Here is a 16,328-nt window from a genome sequence, read left to right as displayed (position 1 = left end):
ATCCATTGTCCGTCTATCCCTCCCTAAGTCTACGTGCGATTGTGTGTGTGTGTGTGTGTGTGTGTGTGTGTGTGTTCGTGCACGCTGATAAAGGCTGTTAGGGTTTTAAGTCAGCTCCAGGACTGACGGACAGGCAGCTCCAGCAGCTTGGCGGCCTGCTGAGTCTTTTGGATAGCTGTTAGGCGGATACTGCAAGCTGGTAAATCTCTACACCTCAGAGGTGCACATGGCTGTAGTTCAACGTCAGCAACATCACTTTGCACCGCTAGTCCATTTGACTTGGTCTATTACTGCTGAACACAGTTTAGAATTTCTCAGAGTAAATCATATTTTAACAGTAAGGGCTCTAGTTTCGCAGACCGGGCGCGGCGGGGGCACAGCGCACCTGCGCTTCGCCAACTGGGTGTGGCCAGGCGGATTTTGTAAGTTTGGCACACCGTGCGCCCTGGCGCAGCTACTCCTCTATCCCACCTCCGTCCCTCCTACCGGCGCAAGTCGGAAAGAGGGAGGAGAGAAGGCGTGGAGTGGGTTTTACACACATCACACCAATCAAATGAGCCCCTCTCCTTGCCCTTAAATGCACCGCGCGAAGGTGTAATGAGAGTTTACTCAATTCGCCATGGCAGAAGAGAGTAGCAGCGTCAGACGGCCAAACTTCTCCCAGGAGGAAACTTATGTTTTGGTCCGGGAGATCCAGCAGTTCCGTATATTCGGACACTGCGAGCAGACCTCCACGGGCTGATGATGCAAAGGTAGCCTGGGAGGAGGTCACCACAATTGTAAATTTATGTTGCGTTTCTCTCATGCGCGCGCTCTCTCTTTCTCTCTCACAGTCTCACTCTGTTTCTTTTCTTTTGACTTTTCTAAGATGACAGATGCTGAATATATACTCCCTATCTGATGCTGTGGCTGTTTGTGGTTGGCTGAGAGGGATGTGAACTCATTAGTTTGCAGCTGTGTTAATCAAATCAGGTTGGGTTTCCATTACGCGTGCCAAACGTGCCAAACGGTGCCAATCCCCTTTGATCTGACATCAGATGTGACGGGACAGTCGATATAGAGATACATTTATGTGCTGATTGCAGATAGTTGCATTGAATAGTGGTTTTGTGGCTATTTATTGCATCGTTAATGTGCCTAATATTCTGGAAACCTGCCTGTGAGGTTTTGGTGATGTGTGCGCACTGTCCGCCGGTCAGCCAAACTTCGGCTTACACCGGCTGTGCTCCCCCTGCGCTGACAGTAGACCTGGTTTCAGCTGGCGAGCTTTTAGCGCACCTTCGGCGAAGCCTTTTGGCACGAAACTGTCACTGCGCCAAGCTGGATCTGTCGACACCTCCCCCTTCTGTGCCGCCACACCCATCTCAGCGCACCTCGGTCTACCAAACTGAACACGCCTCGGGTTGCGCTGCTCGAAACTAGCTCTGCGCGGGGTTCGCCACCCTGCGCCACCTGCGCTGCGCTGGGAAACTAGAGCTCTAAATGTTCAAAGTTTCAAGTAGACTTCGTGCAACATGAAAAACAAAGTTTTGAATATTTCAGGACGCCAGGTTTCTCCACTCACTAGTTATCGGTTGTTAAGTGCCTCAAGCAGTCAGTCTTGACAGTGCCCATGCCCATGTGCGTGTCATGTGTCTGCTGTTTGGCTAATACGAAAATTAAGTTTAATCTCAGTCAGGATTAAGTAGTAAATTAACTTTAAATCAGTAGCACACAGTCATTCATGTTGCTGTCATGTACTTTGTAAACACACCAAATAAGACAGAGGATTATATCTGTTAGCACATGTAGACAGGAGACTGTGTGTTGAGATAAAGTGGCATTGAGTGGGATGGAAAAATGAGGAAAAGGTTTTGTGCTTTTAACATGTTGCTCATATCCAAAGCAACTATTAGGACAACAATAAAAAAACAAAGGAAATTGATGTCATACTTATCTGCATCCTCACCCAGACCACACCTTTTACCCTGCCTGCCATGACTGACAGGAGAAAGTAGAGTTAGTTTGCTTGTAGTAGCACTACTAATAGTACCAAATGTTCTTTTCAGACATGGCTGGAAAAAAGGTCTCTGTGTGCTGTGAGAGATACCTATTTGTAGCAAGAGGGATAGTGCCCTTTACCCAATTCTCTGCCTTTCTCTGCAAATCACTGAATGGCCATGCGTCATTTTGTCTCCCACTTTGCTAATTCAGCGGATAATGGCTCCTATTTATGACCCAAGAAGCTTTTCTCCATCAATTACTGTATTAGTCATAAAGCCAGTCCCCTCCCTCCTCTTACACCCCCTCTAGCAAACGACAACAGAACAGAAGTGTAAATGGAGCTGTCTCATATTCACATGCCCACCTCCCACTCTCCAGCACTTTATAATCACAGCACTAGTGTATTCTGTCTTATCAGGTCCAACAGAGGTAGCGGCCAGTAGCAGGTGGTAGCTGTATTAGCTAAACAAGCGTCTGTGTGCACAGTGTGAGGTTTTTTTTCCCCCCGTCCCGCTCGCCAGTTGTGTTTGCGTGGATCTGTTCTATTCTCGGGGCCTTGTGAAGAAAGCCGGGCCCCCATTGCTGGTTATTTTAGTTCAGGCCATGTCCCCCTGCCAGGCAGATAAAGACGGGTCTTGTGTGCTTATCTAGGCAATGCCGTACCTCAGTCTGTCTGGGGGGAAGCTTGGGGAATAGAGAGAGACTTTGGTGGAAGGGACAAATGGCCACTGCGGGTGCAATGTCCTTGCAATGTCATCTCTGGTAACATAACGCACACCGTTTGGTGGAGACTTTTATACAAGGTACCTTACAGCAAAAGAAGTGTGGACATTTTTAGAATAGGGCACCGTTGGGAATCAAACCTCAAAAGCTATGTACTCTGGGTAACACTCTTATGTCCGCGCAGAAAACAGAGGGCATTCTAAAGCATATTTTATAGTCACGGAAAATGGAACATATTTAATGGTGTTTAAATTGTACATCTTTGACTTTCAAGAAAAAGTTTTCTAACTGTAGCTACTTTAACACAGTAGACCTAAATATGCCTGATTAAACATGCTGAATGTAGCATTTCATTGTAATGCCATGAAAGCGTTATTACAAGACTATGGTAACAATACACTTATTTCAACATTTTATTTTATAATTATAACACATTTCAACTATACTGCTGTATGTCACAAAGTTGCTTCACCACAACAAATACAAAGCCCTCAAATACGAAGCAACAGGTTTCATGGGGAACATAACTTACTTTTCCACAGTGAAGCTATTTTTAAGTGATGCTAAACTGGACTGAAATAAACTGTGGTATAAATATAATCTTTAAAGATGCTTCAAATTAAGACAATAAAGTCCATAAAGCCATACAGTTGATTCCCCACAGCAGCCAGTTTGTGTCAACTTCTATCCACGATGCCGACACTGATCTCACGCAATGCATGAAACATTATGAATAAGCCTATCTCTTGATAATATAGTGTGATCTATGCCATCGCTCATTATTGGGAATTTTTTTAAAGCAATTTAATCCCCGACACCACTCAACCTTTTTTTACCCTGCAATTACTGGCTACGTTCCAAGGTTCAAATTCTGAAAAAAAGGAAGGCTCAAAGTCAACGGTAACTGGCAGCAGAAGCCCAGAGGCACATAGCCGGGGAAAATTGAAAAAAAAAAGGTTAATTACGCTCATCTGAGTTCACACAATCACACACTGCATACCTGTAATTGCACTATAGCAGACATTCATGGGCCCTCAGCCACAGTGTCTACCCTTTACCCAACCGGCGTTGATTGGAAGTTAAATAATGCTGATGGCGTTCAAACAATATTAAACTCACTTCCTGAATAGTCCAAAAAAAGAGCAAAAATAGATATAGCACATACGTGGGCAAGTGTGAGAGAGGGAGACAGCAGAGCTAAAACCGAAACCTGTCTAAACTTGGGGCTTATGTAATGTAATTATGTTTAATTCTATGGTTTGAAGTCATGTCTTTGTGAAATGTCACTTTTAGAAGCACGTCTGTGTGAAAAGTGACAGCAGATTAACCTATGATAACAGCCTCATGTGAGGCAGAGCACCTCCTCTGTTTCGACTGTAGCATTGCCTCTGCTTTTGTCCAGCTGAAACTGCTGCCCCATAGCTCTGCTGGTAGCCGTGTATGACGTTCTCAACTGTATTTTACTCAACCATCTGAAAATTTATAGAGACCTGCTTACTTTTTCTCTCATGGTTATGAAATGTTGTTTTAGATAAGAGTGTCAGCCATGGGTTATCTCTGGGTCTGAGAAGTAAAGTGAGTGCGGAAGTGCCTTACACCTGCATTCTATTTAAAGGCCACTAGGGGGTAACACTGGTTTTTAAAAGAAGTTTGATTGTATTTAAGTCTATTACAAAATTATCCTAAATCTCTTTATTTATTACCCCAGGAAACATGGTCCTAGTGAGTTTATGGCCTCAATCGGTCTCACTTTGCAAATTATGGTCCCATTTTTAGAGATAATAGATGACAAAGCAGGGTATGCTGTAGGGCGTGGCTACCTTATGATTGACAAGTCACTACCACAGCGCTTTCCTCAGGTTCTCAGTCACATCCACCCCTTGCTCCTCCACAGCTCCACCCTCTCATCCAAATATGGTCATATCTGCCTCCAAACAATCTAGATGGCAACTGCAAAAAGGCCAAATTCAAGGCGTCCTAAGGGTAGTCCACAAACCAGTAGGTGACATTATGGTGGCCATGTCCATTTCTTTTATGCAGTCAAGACGTCAGTGTGAGTCTTAGAAATCAGGCTTGTTTTGCTCACAGTGTCTCTGATCAGTGCGGACAGAATACAGTGTCAAAAATGTCTGCTGAATAGGATGTCAGATAGAACGCATGAGTTCATAGTCATGATTTTTAATGCGATCAGGCAGAATGAATGAAGTCGGTTGGCCGGTACAGGTGAAATTTCTCTAGAGAGATGTTAGCATTGTCCAACTTGATGCTGAAGAAGGGAGAAAAGTTGTTAAAGTTTCTTTTTTGATGATATATTCAGGACTTTCTGTCCTGCCCTCCCTCTTCACATCATCTCCTCTAGTCCTTGGACCTCCTCTCACCTCCTCTCCTCTCCTCTTCCAGCTCTCTCTTTACCACTGACCTCTCCAGTACCACCTCCTCCTGCACTCGTCTTCCTGTCAACCCCTACTGTGTCATTCTTTTTCATTTCAACCATTTTTTCCCCTCCTAGCCTCCCCAGCTTTATTTAAACCTTCCTGTGGTAATGTTGAAAAGTATATTCAGAGCATTATGAGCAAAAATCCTGAATCTGTCAGGAGTTAAATTCAGACTGACGTGTGGGCTGGTGCATTTATTGTATATCTCTCCCTCATCCTATGAAGTGGGAGAGAGAAGGAGAGGGAGAGGGCGACTGGGTGGAAATGTCGAATGGTCCAGGGGAAAACTAATCAAAGAGCGCTGGCCTTCAGCAGAACCACTGCCACAGGCCTGCTCTGTGTAAATCCCTCTTCTGTCTCGACAGAGGGCACATTGTAAGGGGAGGTCAAATGCAGAGGAGCTGTGTTCTGTAAAGCTGTGTTGTGTAGTTTCAGAATGGAAATTGAGATTGTAAAATGCCAAAAGGGATCAGTGTATGCACCAGACAAATAAAGTAGGCCTACTCCTTGAAGCTAGAGAAAAGCTGCAGTGCTCGAAACAGCCCATAACCTTCATATTAGAGACTCCCGTGGACCATATAGTTAATGGTGATTTGTTTAAGACTTTTATCTTTGATTTTATGGCTAATCTTTTACATGCATAATCTTATTAGAAAGTCAGATTTGTTAATCATTCATGTCCCAATGATGCATTTGAAAAAACAGCAACAAGTGGAGAACACCTCTTCAGCTACTTCAGGTTTGGACTTGTTTTGAAGATCAAAATGTCTGGTGTTCAAATTTTAAAAGCTACAACTGTTTACAAAGCAGCATTTGAGCTGTGTGCTAAAAAGGAATTGCCCACAGTGTAAATGCAACACATATGGATGCAGGATAAACAGAGGCTTGAGCATTATCAAGGTATTACTGTTTATCAGCGTACTATGATTTTCAGTATCGTCAAAAATGCAGATGCTCCTTTTTCATACTGATACGTAGATGCTGAAGTGATGTAGTGCAAAGCTCACACCACCAGAAGTCAGTCTGAGCTGGAAAAGATGGCTACTGCGAGTGGTGACCATGATGTTACAGGACTAGCAAAAAGCCTCCAACGACAGAGAGAGACAAAAACAGCAGTAGAGGAAGCGTAATTTGGTACCATGCCATTGTTCTGACAGCTCATCACATCAAAACTAAACGGCCATTGCTCCAAAGGTCCATTGTTCGGAAAATACAGTATCCCTGTAGTCAGAAAGATTTGTGACCTTTAATCAGTCTACCCTGCTGCGAGATTATCTTTCCTCCTATGGTGAAGGCATGACCCACCTTACTCTGCCTTTGATTGGCTTATCCTGACATTCTTACTTCAACGCTAACCAATCTAACCTAGCCAACCCAACCACTGAAGGCAACAAGTACTAGCCAGAGAGGCAGGATAGGGCAGGTCATGCCGTCACCATAGTAGGAAAAAAATTTGGCACCCGGGAAGATCCAGTGATCTGTTTGGGAGAGTGTGTGTTTTCGGGCCAGTGGGTCTTCAGAGTACTGGGTGTTTGTTTATGAGATAACAGGCTGTTGGACAAATGGAGTTTCTGTCCAATGGGACATTTTTCGGGCTATTAATGTTTTGGAACAATGAGTTGTTGGAGCAATGGGCAGTCCCTGTTTTTTCACATCCAACTTGGTGAAATAAGGGTTTATTTTGAAGATAAATGAATTGAATTTGAATGACGTGTGTGTTGTGATGAGTTGAGAGGGCAATTAAGGTAGTCTTAGTTCCATGAACGAGAGAATCTTAAAATCAGAAGGTGTACGGTTGTGTTTTGCTGTTGAATAAGTGAAAAGGTATAAGAATGTTCCCTTCTTTGGCATTTGTGCCTGTGGGATGTAGCAAACTTGGCAACACATCTCTAGCTGAAACTACAGGGCGAGTTGAGACTTCTTTCACCAGCAGCTCTGCTTTTTGTCTTTTTTTTTTTTTTTTTTTTTTTTTACAGGAATACTGTCATATACCCTATACCTCAGTGACATGTCAGGAAGGTATGGAGGTACACCGCCCAAGCTGATGTGAACATACAAAGAGGAGACTCTTACCTGCCACTGCATATCATTTTCAAAACTGGGCTTTCTTGAATAGTTGCCTCCAGTGTAATTAGTCTTCTGTGATTTTAAAATATTAACAGAGTGTACAAATTACTCCTCGTCAAGTAATGTCACTAAATCATGGGTGATTTTTTTTAACAGATGCAGAGCAAGATTCAAAGAGGGCTAAGAAATGTTTTGAGGGATGTAACAATCAATACACGCTCATTTAACCATCAGGAGGGGCCAGGAATCAATATTTCCAACATTAAATGATTGCCAGCAACACAGCCCTTTAATATTTCTTATAAACGTTGAAGAGGTTTATCCTTGCCCTTTGGCTGATTTATTTAGCGAACCATGTTCTCCGTCAGTGTTGAGAATGTTGTTATTATTATTGTTTTTATCATAGATGACAGTTTAATTCGCATATGCCATAAAGTTATCACTTTAATTCCAAATTCTTTCAATGCTGCGCACAGTGGGAATTACACCTTTAATCCTGGCAGTGCAGTTAGTGTCACGCTCTACCCCTAGAGCTGCATATGCCCTAAATTACCCAAGAAAAAAAAGGGCAAGAAAGAAGACAGAAATCAAAGCCAGATAAGAGTAGCTCTGCTCGTCTGCAGGTGAGCAACTCTGACTGCTGACTGTAGTCTGAAATAAAGTACTCATAATAGTTTTTAGTTGAAAGCATTTTTTTTTATCTTCATTTGACCATGGACAGCGTAATGAGCACATATTCTTGCTTTCAGCGATAATCTCGCATCCACAGACATCTAAGCTTGTAAAATCAAGGTTAAATGTGTCTCACACTGGCGCACACTCATAAGCAGGGCAGGAACACATTTTGATATTTGTTATGATGTGAATAACCACTCATTCTCATTTAGAGAGCCTCTTCTAGTTGAAAAATTCCAGCTGGTTGAGGAAATTGTGAAAACTGCTTTTGAGATTAACTACCAACCAACCACTAGTTAAACCAGTTTGTGTATCTTGGTGTAATATTTGCGTCAGAAGCATTCGGGTGGTTAGTTGGGGGCGGTGAATTGAACTCTGCATGTGGTGCCTCTGCTTTCCTGAAGCAGTACACTCACCCTTCTTCTCTTCCTTTCCCTTGTCCTACACTATTTCTCTTTGCCTCGTTCTCTCTTAAATATCCGCTCTCTATCTCTCCTTAGCTGATAATGAATGCAGGAACTCTCCTTCATATGTGTTTAGCAATGCCTGGAGACTGGTGTCGGCCCATGGTCCCTTAATTATTAATTTGACGTTATGCGCTGGCCGTTTGATCATCCTCACATATCTGTATGATTCAGATTTAACGAGTTCCCCAGGAGAATCTGTTTTCTCTCTCTGTCTCTCTCTTGCTCTCTCTCTACCAAGCTTGTTGTCTTGAACCTACTGCAACCAAGGCACGGGCAACAAACTGAAGCACCAAAAGCACCGAAATTACCGCCTTTTGATGAGAAGAATTTAACCAAAGAGTCTCAGATGTATGAGAGCATACATTTTAAGGGTGCTTTCACACCTGCCCTGTTTGGTTCGGTTCAATTGAACTCAAGTTTGTCTGCCCCATAAGTGCGGTTCATTTGGGCAGGTGTGAACACACCAATCACACTCGGGTGCATACCAAAACAACTGGACTGAGACCTTCTTGAAGAGGTGGTCTCGGTCCAGTTACAAATGAACTCTAGGTCTGAAAGCAGCCTTAGTTAGTTTGTGTGGTCCAAGTGAGAACTGAACCACCGATTGTGGCTTTATCCACGCTATCCTCTATCAAACAGGAAAAGCACTTATATACGATATCAGATTAAAACCAAAAACCCACTTTTACTGCCTCATCTTCTTACTACCCTTCTCTGAGGGTTTGCTACTGTACTTGTAATATCCAGACTCCATGTTCCCTATGGAGAGATCTTTGAGCTACTGATCATCAGCACCTTGGCACATCATCAACATATAAATTCACAGCACCATGATTTACATGCAAAACTACACAGCGCTGAAATTAGGATACTAGATGAGGCACAGCCCTGTAATTCAACCCAAGTGTGTACTGCAGGTGGAGATTTAGGATAATGACATAGCCCACTGGTTAAAGAGGCTGCCCTGTCGCAAAAAAAGCAACAGGTTCATTGACCAAATCCCAAGTGTCCCACAGTTAAGACACTTGACTTGATATAGATAGACCACTATTGATACATGGTGAGCTATCTGTCTGCTTGTCCGTCTGCCTAACCTGGCTATCCGTGCAGCTATTCATCTTGTGTCTCAAAAACTCAAACTGACTGCCTCCCTTATCCAAGACTTCGCTCTGCTGCAGAACAGTGTGTGTGGGTGTGTGGCACAGAGTGAGAATAAGATACAGAAGGGGTTGCAAGAGGAGGAAGTGTGGGCTTGCGTGACATTATAGAGTCCTGCGTGTGTGTGTGTGTGTCTTGTGCGTGGGAATAGGAATTTGGTAGTCTGTCCTTTCGGAAATGTAATCACGCTTATTTAACGCTGCCTTGAAAGGAACTGGGTTAGCTTCAGTGGCTCAACATTTGTCTTACGGCTTGTGCTAACTTCTCTCTTTCTCCTTCTCTCTCTCTCTGTCTGTGTCACCCTCACTTCCCAGCTGCACCACGGTTCACTAAAGTTCCCGTCGACCAGATTGGTGTCTCAGGGGGTGTGGTTTCCTTTGTGTGCCAGGCGACGGGCGACCCCAAGCCAAGGGTTAGCTGGAACAAGAAAGGCAAGAAGGTCAACTCCCAGCGTATAGAGGTGAGTCAATGAGCACTGCTGCACTGTGAGGAGTATAACTTTATTTTTACTGTCCTGTACCACATCACTGAAATGCAAGCGGCAACCTTTGGGGCTAAAAAATGAAGTTGAAAAACTGCAGTTCCTCAAATGACCACTTGAGGCTCCAAAACAGAGTCCCCATAGACACCCAAGAATGCCCAACTTTACAACAGAAATAAACATGTTTACAGCCTCATACAAAAAATGATTTTGGTGTCTATCCATTCATAACAACTGTATGGGTGGGGATTTTTTATATTACTCACCCATTTAAGTTTTATTAAGTCTTAGATTTATTCATAATTAAGGGCATTTCTGCTTTGAGTGGCAGGCTGTCTGTGAGGCATCACCACAGTCTATGAGTAACTTCCACTCCTCGCTCATTCTGGCTCCAAAAATCCAAGATAGCAACAGCCAAAATGCAAAACTTGAGCCTTCAAAACGGGAGGCCACAAATCAATGGGTGATGTCACAGTGACTACATCCATTATTTTTATTATACAGTCTGTGCAGAAATGGCATGCAACACTGGACTGAAGTAAGACGAAAAACTATGTCACTTATTTTAACCTTTATTTGCCCACACACGCTCTTTCACAATGCTGACCTGCACCACACAGTCTCCTGTTGCAGTTGGGTTCCCACACAGTCTTAGAAAAGACAGAAAAGGGTGTCTTCGTTTGCTTTCTTCACCCACAGTTTTCACAAATAGTTCTGGACAGCAACTACCAGTCTTTTCATGGACTGGCCTCTTTAACCTCTGAGCAATGTGCTGGGGCACCATTGGCTACAGTCACCCAGTAACGCAATTCAGAGCCCTCCCAGTCCTCCCTCTCTGTCCTCTATGCACTTGACTGGCTCTGTCTCCATTGTCACATTCTTGTTTCCAGTGCGGGTTTCTTTTTCTGCATACCGCCCTGTCTGTGTGAATGCGTCTGTCTGTGCGTTATTCATGATGTTTGTTGTTCAGTTCTCGGCAGGCGTCCCAGATGGCATCTCTAAAAGTCTTGATTGATGCTCAGTGTCTCTTAATTAAAAAGTTGCTTTCGTTAACGACAGCAGTGCACAGAGATAGACATGCACACGCTGCAGCATGAAGACAACCACAGGGGAGGGGGCTAAAAAGCAAAAAATGACAACAACATCAACAGGGGGAGAAGCAGCATCTCAACGGAGGACAAAATAAAAAGACAAGTTGTGTTTGTACGTTCTCTTCTTCTGCATGCTAAGTGGGAAACAAAGCCAAGGGCGTGAAGGAGCCCGCCAGAACGGACGCTTCTCTTCCTCCGTTTAGCATGAAATAAAAAATTTGTAAAGGGGTTTTGAAGTAGTTCTGATTTTTTTCTCTCCCTGTTCTACCCTCTAGACAGCTGCTTTGATATCGATCATGATGCCATGTTCTGCAGTGTTTTTTAGCCTAATTAGCGGCTCAGCCCTGAGATGTGCAGCAGTGGAGCAGCAGGGCTGCTGAAGACTTGTACTTATATCTCAAAGTCATGCTTTGCTCCGAGATCCCAGCAGTGAACCCTTCGTCGAGATGTTGTAAGCTCCTCTGAGGAACGATAGATGTTAGAAGAGTAGGTGTCCTGTGAGACTGGCAGACGCGCTGACCATCCTCTCTCACTCTTCATCCATCCGGAAATTAGAGCAAAAGAGATTAGCTTGGGAAATGACTAGCTATATTAAAAAGAAGGCGTAATTGGTTCAGAAATGTCACCATTTAGAGTCATGTCATTTACCCAATTTTGACATTCTGCCTCTTAGAGCAGCATACATGGCTGTTAATGTGATTTTCAGGGAGATCAAAACTGTGGCTCTCTAGACATTGGCCAGTTGCCAGTTTCTGTAACTTCTCGGGCCAAACTGCCCGACTGTCACCCACTGGCATTAAGTTTTAGAAATGAAGACACATTCAGAAGGTTGTTATTAAAGTAGCTCTATGAAAATGGATTTGATTGAGTGGTTGAATTAAACATAAAAACTTAAGTTATTAGCAAGTCCAAACTATTTTAGATCACTATATTGTTCTTAAAGGGATACCTTGCCAATTTTCAACCAGCTTTGTATCACAACAGCGTGGGTAGTATGTGTAAATAAACTGTGGTAAACCCTCCATTTTACCAGTCCCCATCTCTTAGCTTAAATATGCTAGATAGCCAACTTTTGCTGATTCTAGGATTGTTGCTCACACTGCAGGCTGACCTCTGCATTTCTGTATGCCTGCCATCACAGACACAAAGAGTATAGAAGCGGATTGAGAGACACACCCGCCCCTTTCTGTTTCTCTCTCAAAATCAGACCAAACTCCTATCGAACTGTACAACTCAGCAGTGTTGTTCATATTTAAACCAAGGTTACGTTATAATATTGCCTCTTTCTTCCCTAAAATGTTTTCAGAAACGTATTTTAGTGCACTGTTTGGCTGTAATATGAGGATCTGTGAACGGGAAGTGGACGTCATACTGGTTCCTGTATTGTCAAAAGTGAGGCTGGACAAAATGAGATCAACCAGTAAACAGTGTTGATCAAATATGAGCAAAGATTTTGTTACTGTGTTGCCTATTTCTTGCCTCATGTTTTCAGAAACATCACCAATTTCAAAGGTATTTGTGTCTTTCTACGACACGGACAGCCCAGTGTATCAAAGAAATCCTTCCAGCATTGAAATACTTCTTTAAAATTTAAAAAATCAGGATGCTGACATCCAGTTAGGTAAGCCAATTGATATAATTAGTCTAAATCCTATGGAGATAGATGTTTCCTTAGACATACTAATACTGTCCTTCATCATGTTCTTGTTATACTTGAATGAGACACGCATTAAAAAAACCCTGTGTGAACACAAACAGCTTTGCCTAAAAGAGCACTTTGTACTTCACTTAAGAATTATGAGAAAAAATGTTATTACTGAGCAGCCTCATCATTTCTGATTTGACACATCAAGAGTATCTTGATATTCAAAGATAAAAGGCATTAATGTTTATATAGCTCTTCCCTAAATGTAATCGTTTTTGAAAGTGAGTCTTTTTATAAATACAGCTTCCTTCCACTCAGTATTCTCGGCACATGTTGCGTTCCGAGTGTAGTCTGATTTTGTTTTTAAGAAGCACTTTCAACAAGGTTCAAAACAACGGGCTTTACAGAGAACAAAGGGCATAATTACAGATAAAAACGAGATGAAAACACAAAGAGGCGAGCACATCACACGCAAAGATATGGGGCTGGGATTGCGTGTGAAAGTGTGTATGTGAGAAACTGTTTGCTTTGGAGCCTAACCCAACCTCACTATTTACTCTACCCTACAGACCATTGAGTTTGACGAGGGTGCCGGCGCTGTACTCAGAATCCAGCCTCTCCGAGCGCCACGTGACGAGAACATCTACGAATGCGTTGCTGAGAACAGCGAGGCCGAGATTACCGTCAATGCCAAGCTGTCCATCATCCGAGGTGAGTCCTGCATTATGAAACAGTGTGCAGAGGGGTAACTACAAAAATAAATCATTTAAGTGGACGTCCGTGAGCTCCTCAGGTTTTTTTATGATGACATCTTGCCTTGGAGTTTTTGTACTGCACTTGCCAGTGAGTTAGTGAGGGCTGTACTTTTCTCGGTATATCTGTAGGTAGTGCTCCGGTAGACCATTTTGGCTTTTGCTGTAAAAGCTGTTTAGACGGGTCATAAGTTTCACACAAGGTTTTTCTTTATAGCATATGTGATTTTATAAGATTCTGACATATTAGAAACATAGAAAGATTGTCTTCCTGTGTGCTGTGAGTTTTATTGATGAAGACCTACCTGACATCTATAAAAGCTTTTATTTATTGAGTACTACTATATAAGCTAAATCAGTTACACGAATCATCACTAAAGAAGCCAAATTACTATACGTGAAAATGTTTAGGATTATCTTTTAAAGCTCTTGTGCAGGCGCATGTCACAGTCTAAAATAGACACGTATTCGCTTACAGCAGATGGACAGCGTGACACCTATTTATCAAGGATCCATCAGTTTGATGAGACTAATCAGCTGTCCATTCATGGAAGAGCTAAACCTCTATTTGCCCGTGATGAAAACCCATAGGATCCCTGAATGAAAAAGATTGATTGGTCACCCCACCACACAGTCAGGGCACAGTGGCGGACAGACGTGTCTGGAGACGCATCCAGACACACTCACACATAAATAGGTGTAAAATAACAACACAGCTGATCTTTGTGGACCTTATATTGATCTGTCCTTATAGGTGCTATTTTAGATTCAGAAAAGATAATACACCTTTTTTTTTAGCTCTAGCTTAGAGGTCAAGGAGGACGGTATCATAGGCAAGCGAGCATGTGGTCACACACTCCCGCTTTCTTCTCTCTCCTTCTACCTGTCTCTGTCTGCCTCAGATACATAGACACACACACACACATTGTCTTCTCTTCTGTTCTCTCCTGCCGCCATCTGCCATGTTTCCAGGGCTGGATGAAGCTGAGCTATTGCTGGCTGGCTGGCAGCACACGAGCTAGGCCTTCCTGGCTGTCAAATCCACAGGCAGTGCGGTGGGGTGGGGTGTTGGACCAGGGACTGGAAGCCTGGCCCAGTATCCTGGGTTAGTTATTGTTAGCAACAAACCCCCCCACCCTGGAAGCATGCTGTTGGGTGCTAGGGGGTTGCGATTGCCTCAGGTGCCCTTCAAAACTTGATATGAAATGTGGTACTTAGACTCTGAAATTACATCTCTGTTCACATTTGTGACAATTCATGCCAGTGCCTAGAGTGATGTACACTGAGTAAGTAGGTACCAGTGCTCCTGATGGACGTGTGGTTGCTGCCCAGCTCAGATGCTGCATTTATAGAATAGTGTCTGCCATTTACTGGACACTTGATTACAAAACACTGTGTAGGATCCTGTGTGTAGCATTTATATAGCATTACAAGACTAAGAAGCAATCACGCTTCCAGCCTGCATCAATAGTTTCATCCTCGTCCTCAGACCACATGTTATTCATAGTCAGAACTCAATTTATCTGCTAAAATCAAGTCCTGAAAGTCCTTTACAAAGAAACAGCAGACACGCACACAGACAGATTGAAAACAAGAAATTGAAAATGAGAAACAAGCACACCAAATTTTAAACTACAAGCGCAGGCATGTGCACGCCAGTGTGTGCAATTGTGTGTGAGAGAGCAGGGCAAACCCAGGGCGGTCCACAGGAGCAGAAGGAAAATGAAAAGTTATTGGAATCAGCTCGACAAGGTTTCCTCTAGAGCCCCAGAGAAAGGCAGCGGCGCTCCTGCCCAGGCAAGACCCCGGCACTGAAGGAGGGATGAGAGTGTGATGATGGGGAGGGTGAGGGTGCAGGATGTGCGGCAGAGGAGGAGAGCAGTACGTTCTCTCTGTTTTCCATCTTTAATGAGGTCGGGTCCCCGTGCATTAACCCATTAGGAAGGAGACAGCAAAGATATAGAGAGAAAAATGGGAGATATGAGAGGAGAGCGACATAATTTGATTCACAGAAAGGGCAGACGTGAGGCGGGAGAAAGGTGTTAAGGGCGAAGTGAAAATGGATATAAAATGAGGGTGAATGTGGGGAGAGAATACACGTAGATGGAAGTGGAGCAAACCAGCGGAACAAATAGGGGGAAAAAAAGTGAAAAGTTGGCCAAAGATGAAGGGAGACAACAGGGGGTGTTGCGGACTATTGGCAGTGTAGAACAGGTGAGGAGGACAATAGCCCAACATGGGTTCTTGGAACAGGGGCAGAGGATTATGGGATATGGGACAAGGCACAAGGGACACATCCCCAGTAAACAGAGGGGTTGTGGTGTGGGATCAGGAGAGGCAGAAAATGGGTCGCCACAATGGGTGACTCGGCCAGAAAGCCATGGCACACATTTGGGAGAAAATACAGCTGCATGCACACACACTTAATGGAATAACATGCAAACATGCAAGGCTTACACATCAATATAATGCCTGCATGGGTTCACACTTGCTAACAAAGGGTTTGGAAACTCCCTGAACACATAAATCATTATAAGAAATTTAAGCCTAATTAAGAGCAGGAATCATTTTTACTCAAAATAGCAGCAGTCCTCAAAGACAGGCATACCCAAGTGAATATATGCACAGTCACTGTTAAGCACACTTATACACAGAGGCACAGTATTTTCTGTCGTAGTGCAAACTCATCTGCCATGACAGCATGCGGGTTCTGCTTGGAGTTTAAAAGGAAATTAACAATAGCACAGTGCTCACTGCACACACACCTCAATGCCTGTCTGCACCGAAAAGCTATCCATACACACCGGCAATGTGCATGCGTGTAACCACTCCCAACACGTACTGTATGTAC

The 16,328-nt window shown here is 43.5% G+C and overlaps 1 protein-coding gene across 3 annotated transcripts in view; it reads left to right on the top strand.

Moving 5' to 3' along the window:
• Positions 1 to 16,328, top strand: part of ptprsa (protein tyrosine phosphatase receptor type Sa) — a 260,511-nt gene that overhangs the window by 127,553 nt on the left and 116,630 nt on the right. For all 3 annotated transcript variants that reach the window (XM_050053955.1, XM_050053956.1, XM_050053954.1), the window contains 2 exons: positions 9,823 to 9,968; positions 13,295 to 13,436. In XM_050053955.1, the coding sequence (XP_049909912.1) occupies positions 9,823 to 9,968; positions 13,295 to 13,436 (288 nt within the window). The remainder of the gene's footprint in view (positions 1 to 9,822; positions 9,969 to 13,294; positions 13,437 to 16,328) is intronic.

This window comes from Epinephelus moara, chromosome 10 (genome assembly GCF_006386435.1).
Source record: "Epinephelus moara isolate mb chromosome 10, YSFRI_EMoa_1.0, whole genome shotgun sequence".
NCBI classification, from domain to species: Eukaryota; Metazoa; Chordata; class Actinopteri; order Perciformes; family Serranidae; genus Epinephelus; species Epinephelus moara.
The sequence above is the reverse complement of the archived record's forward strand: the minus strand, read 5'-3'. Positions and strand labels throughout refer to the sequence as shown.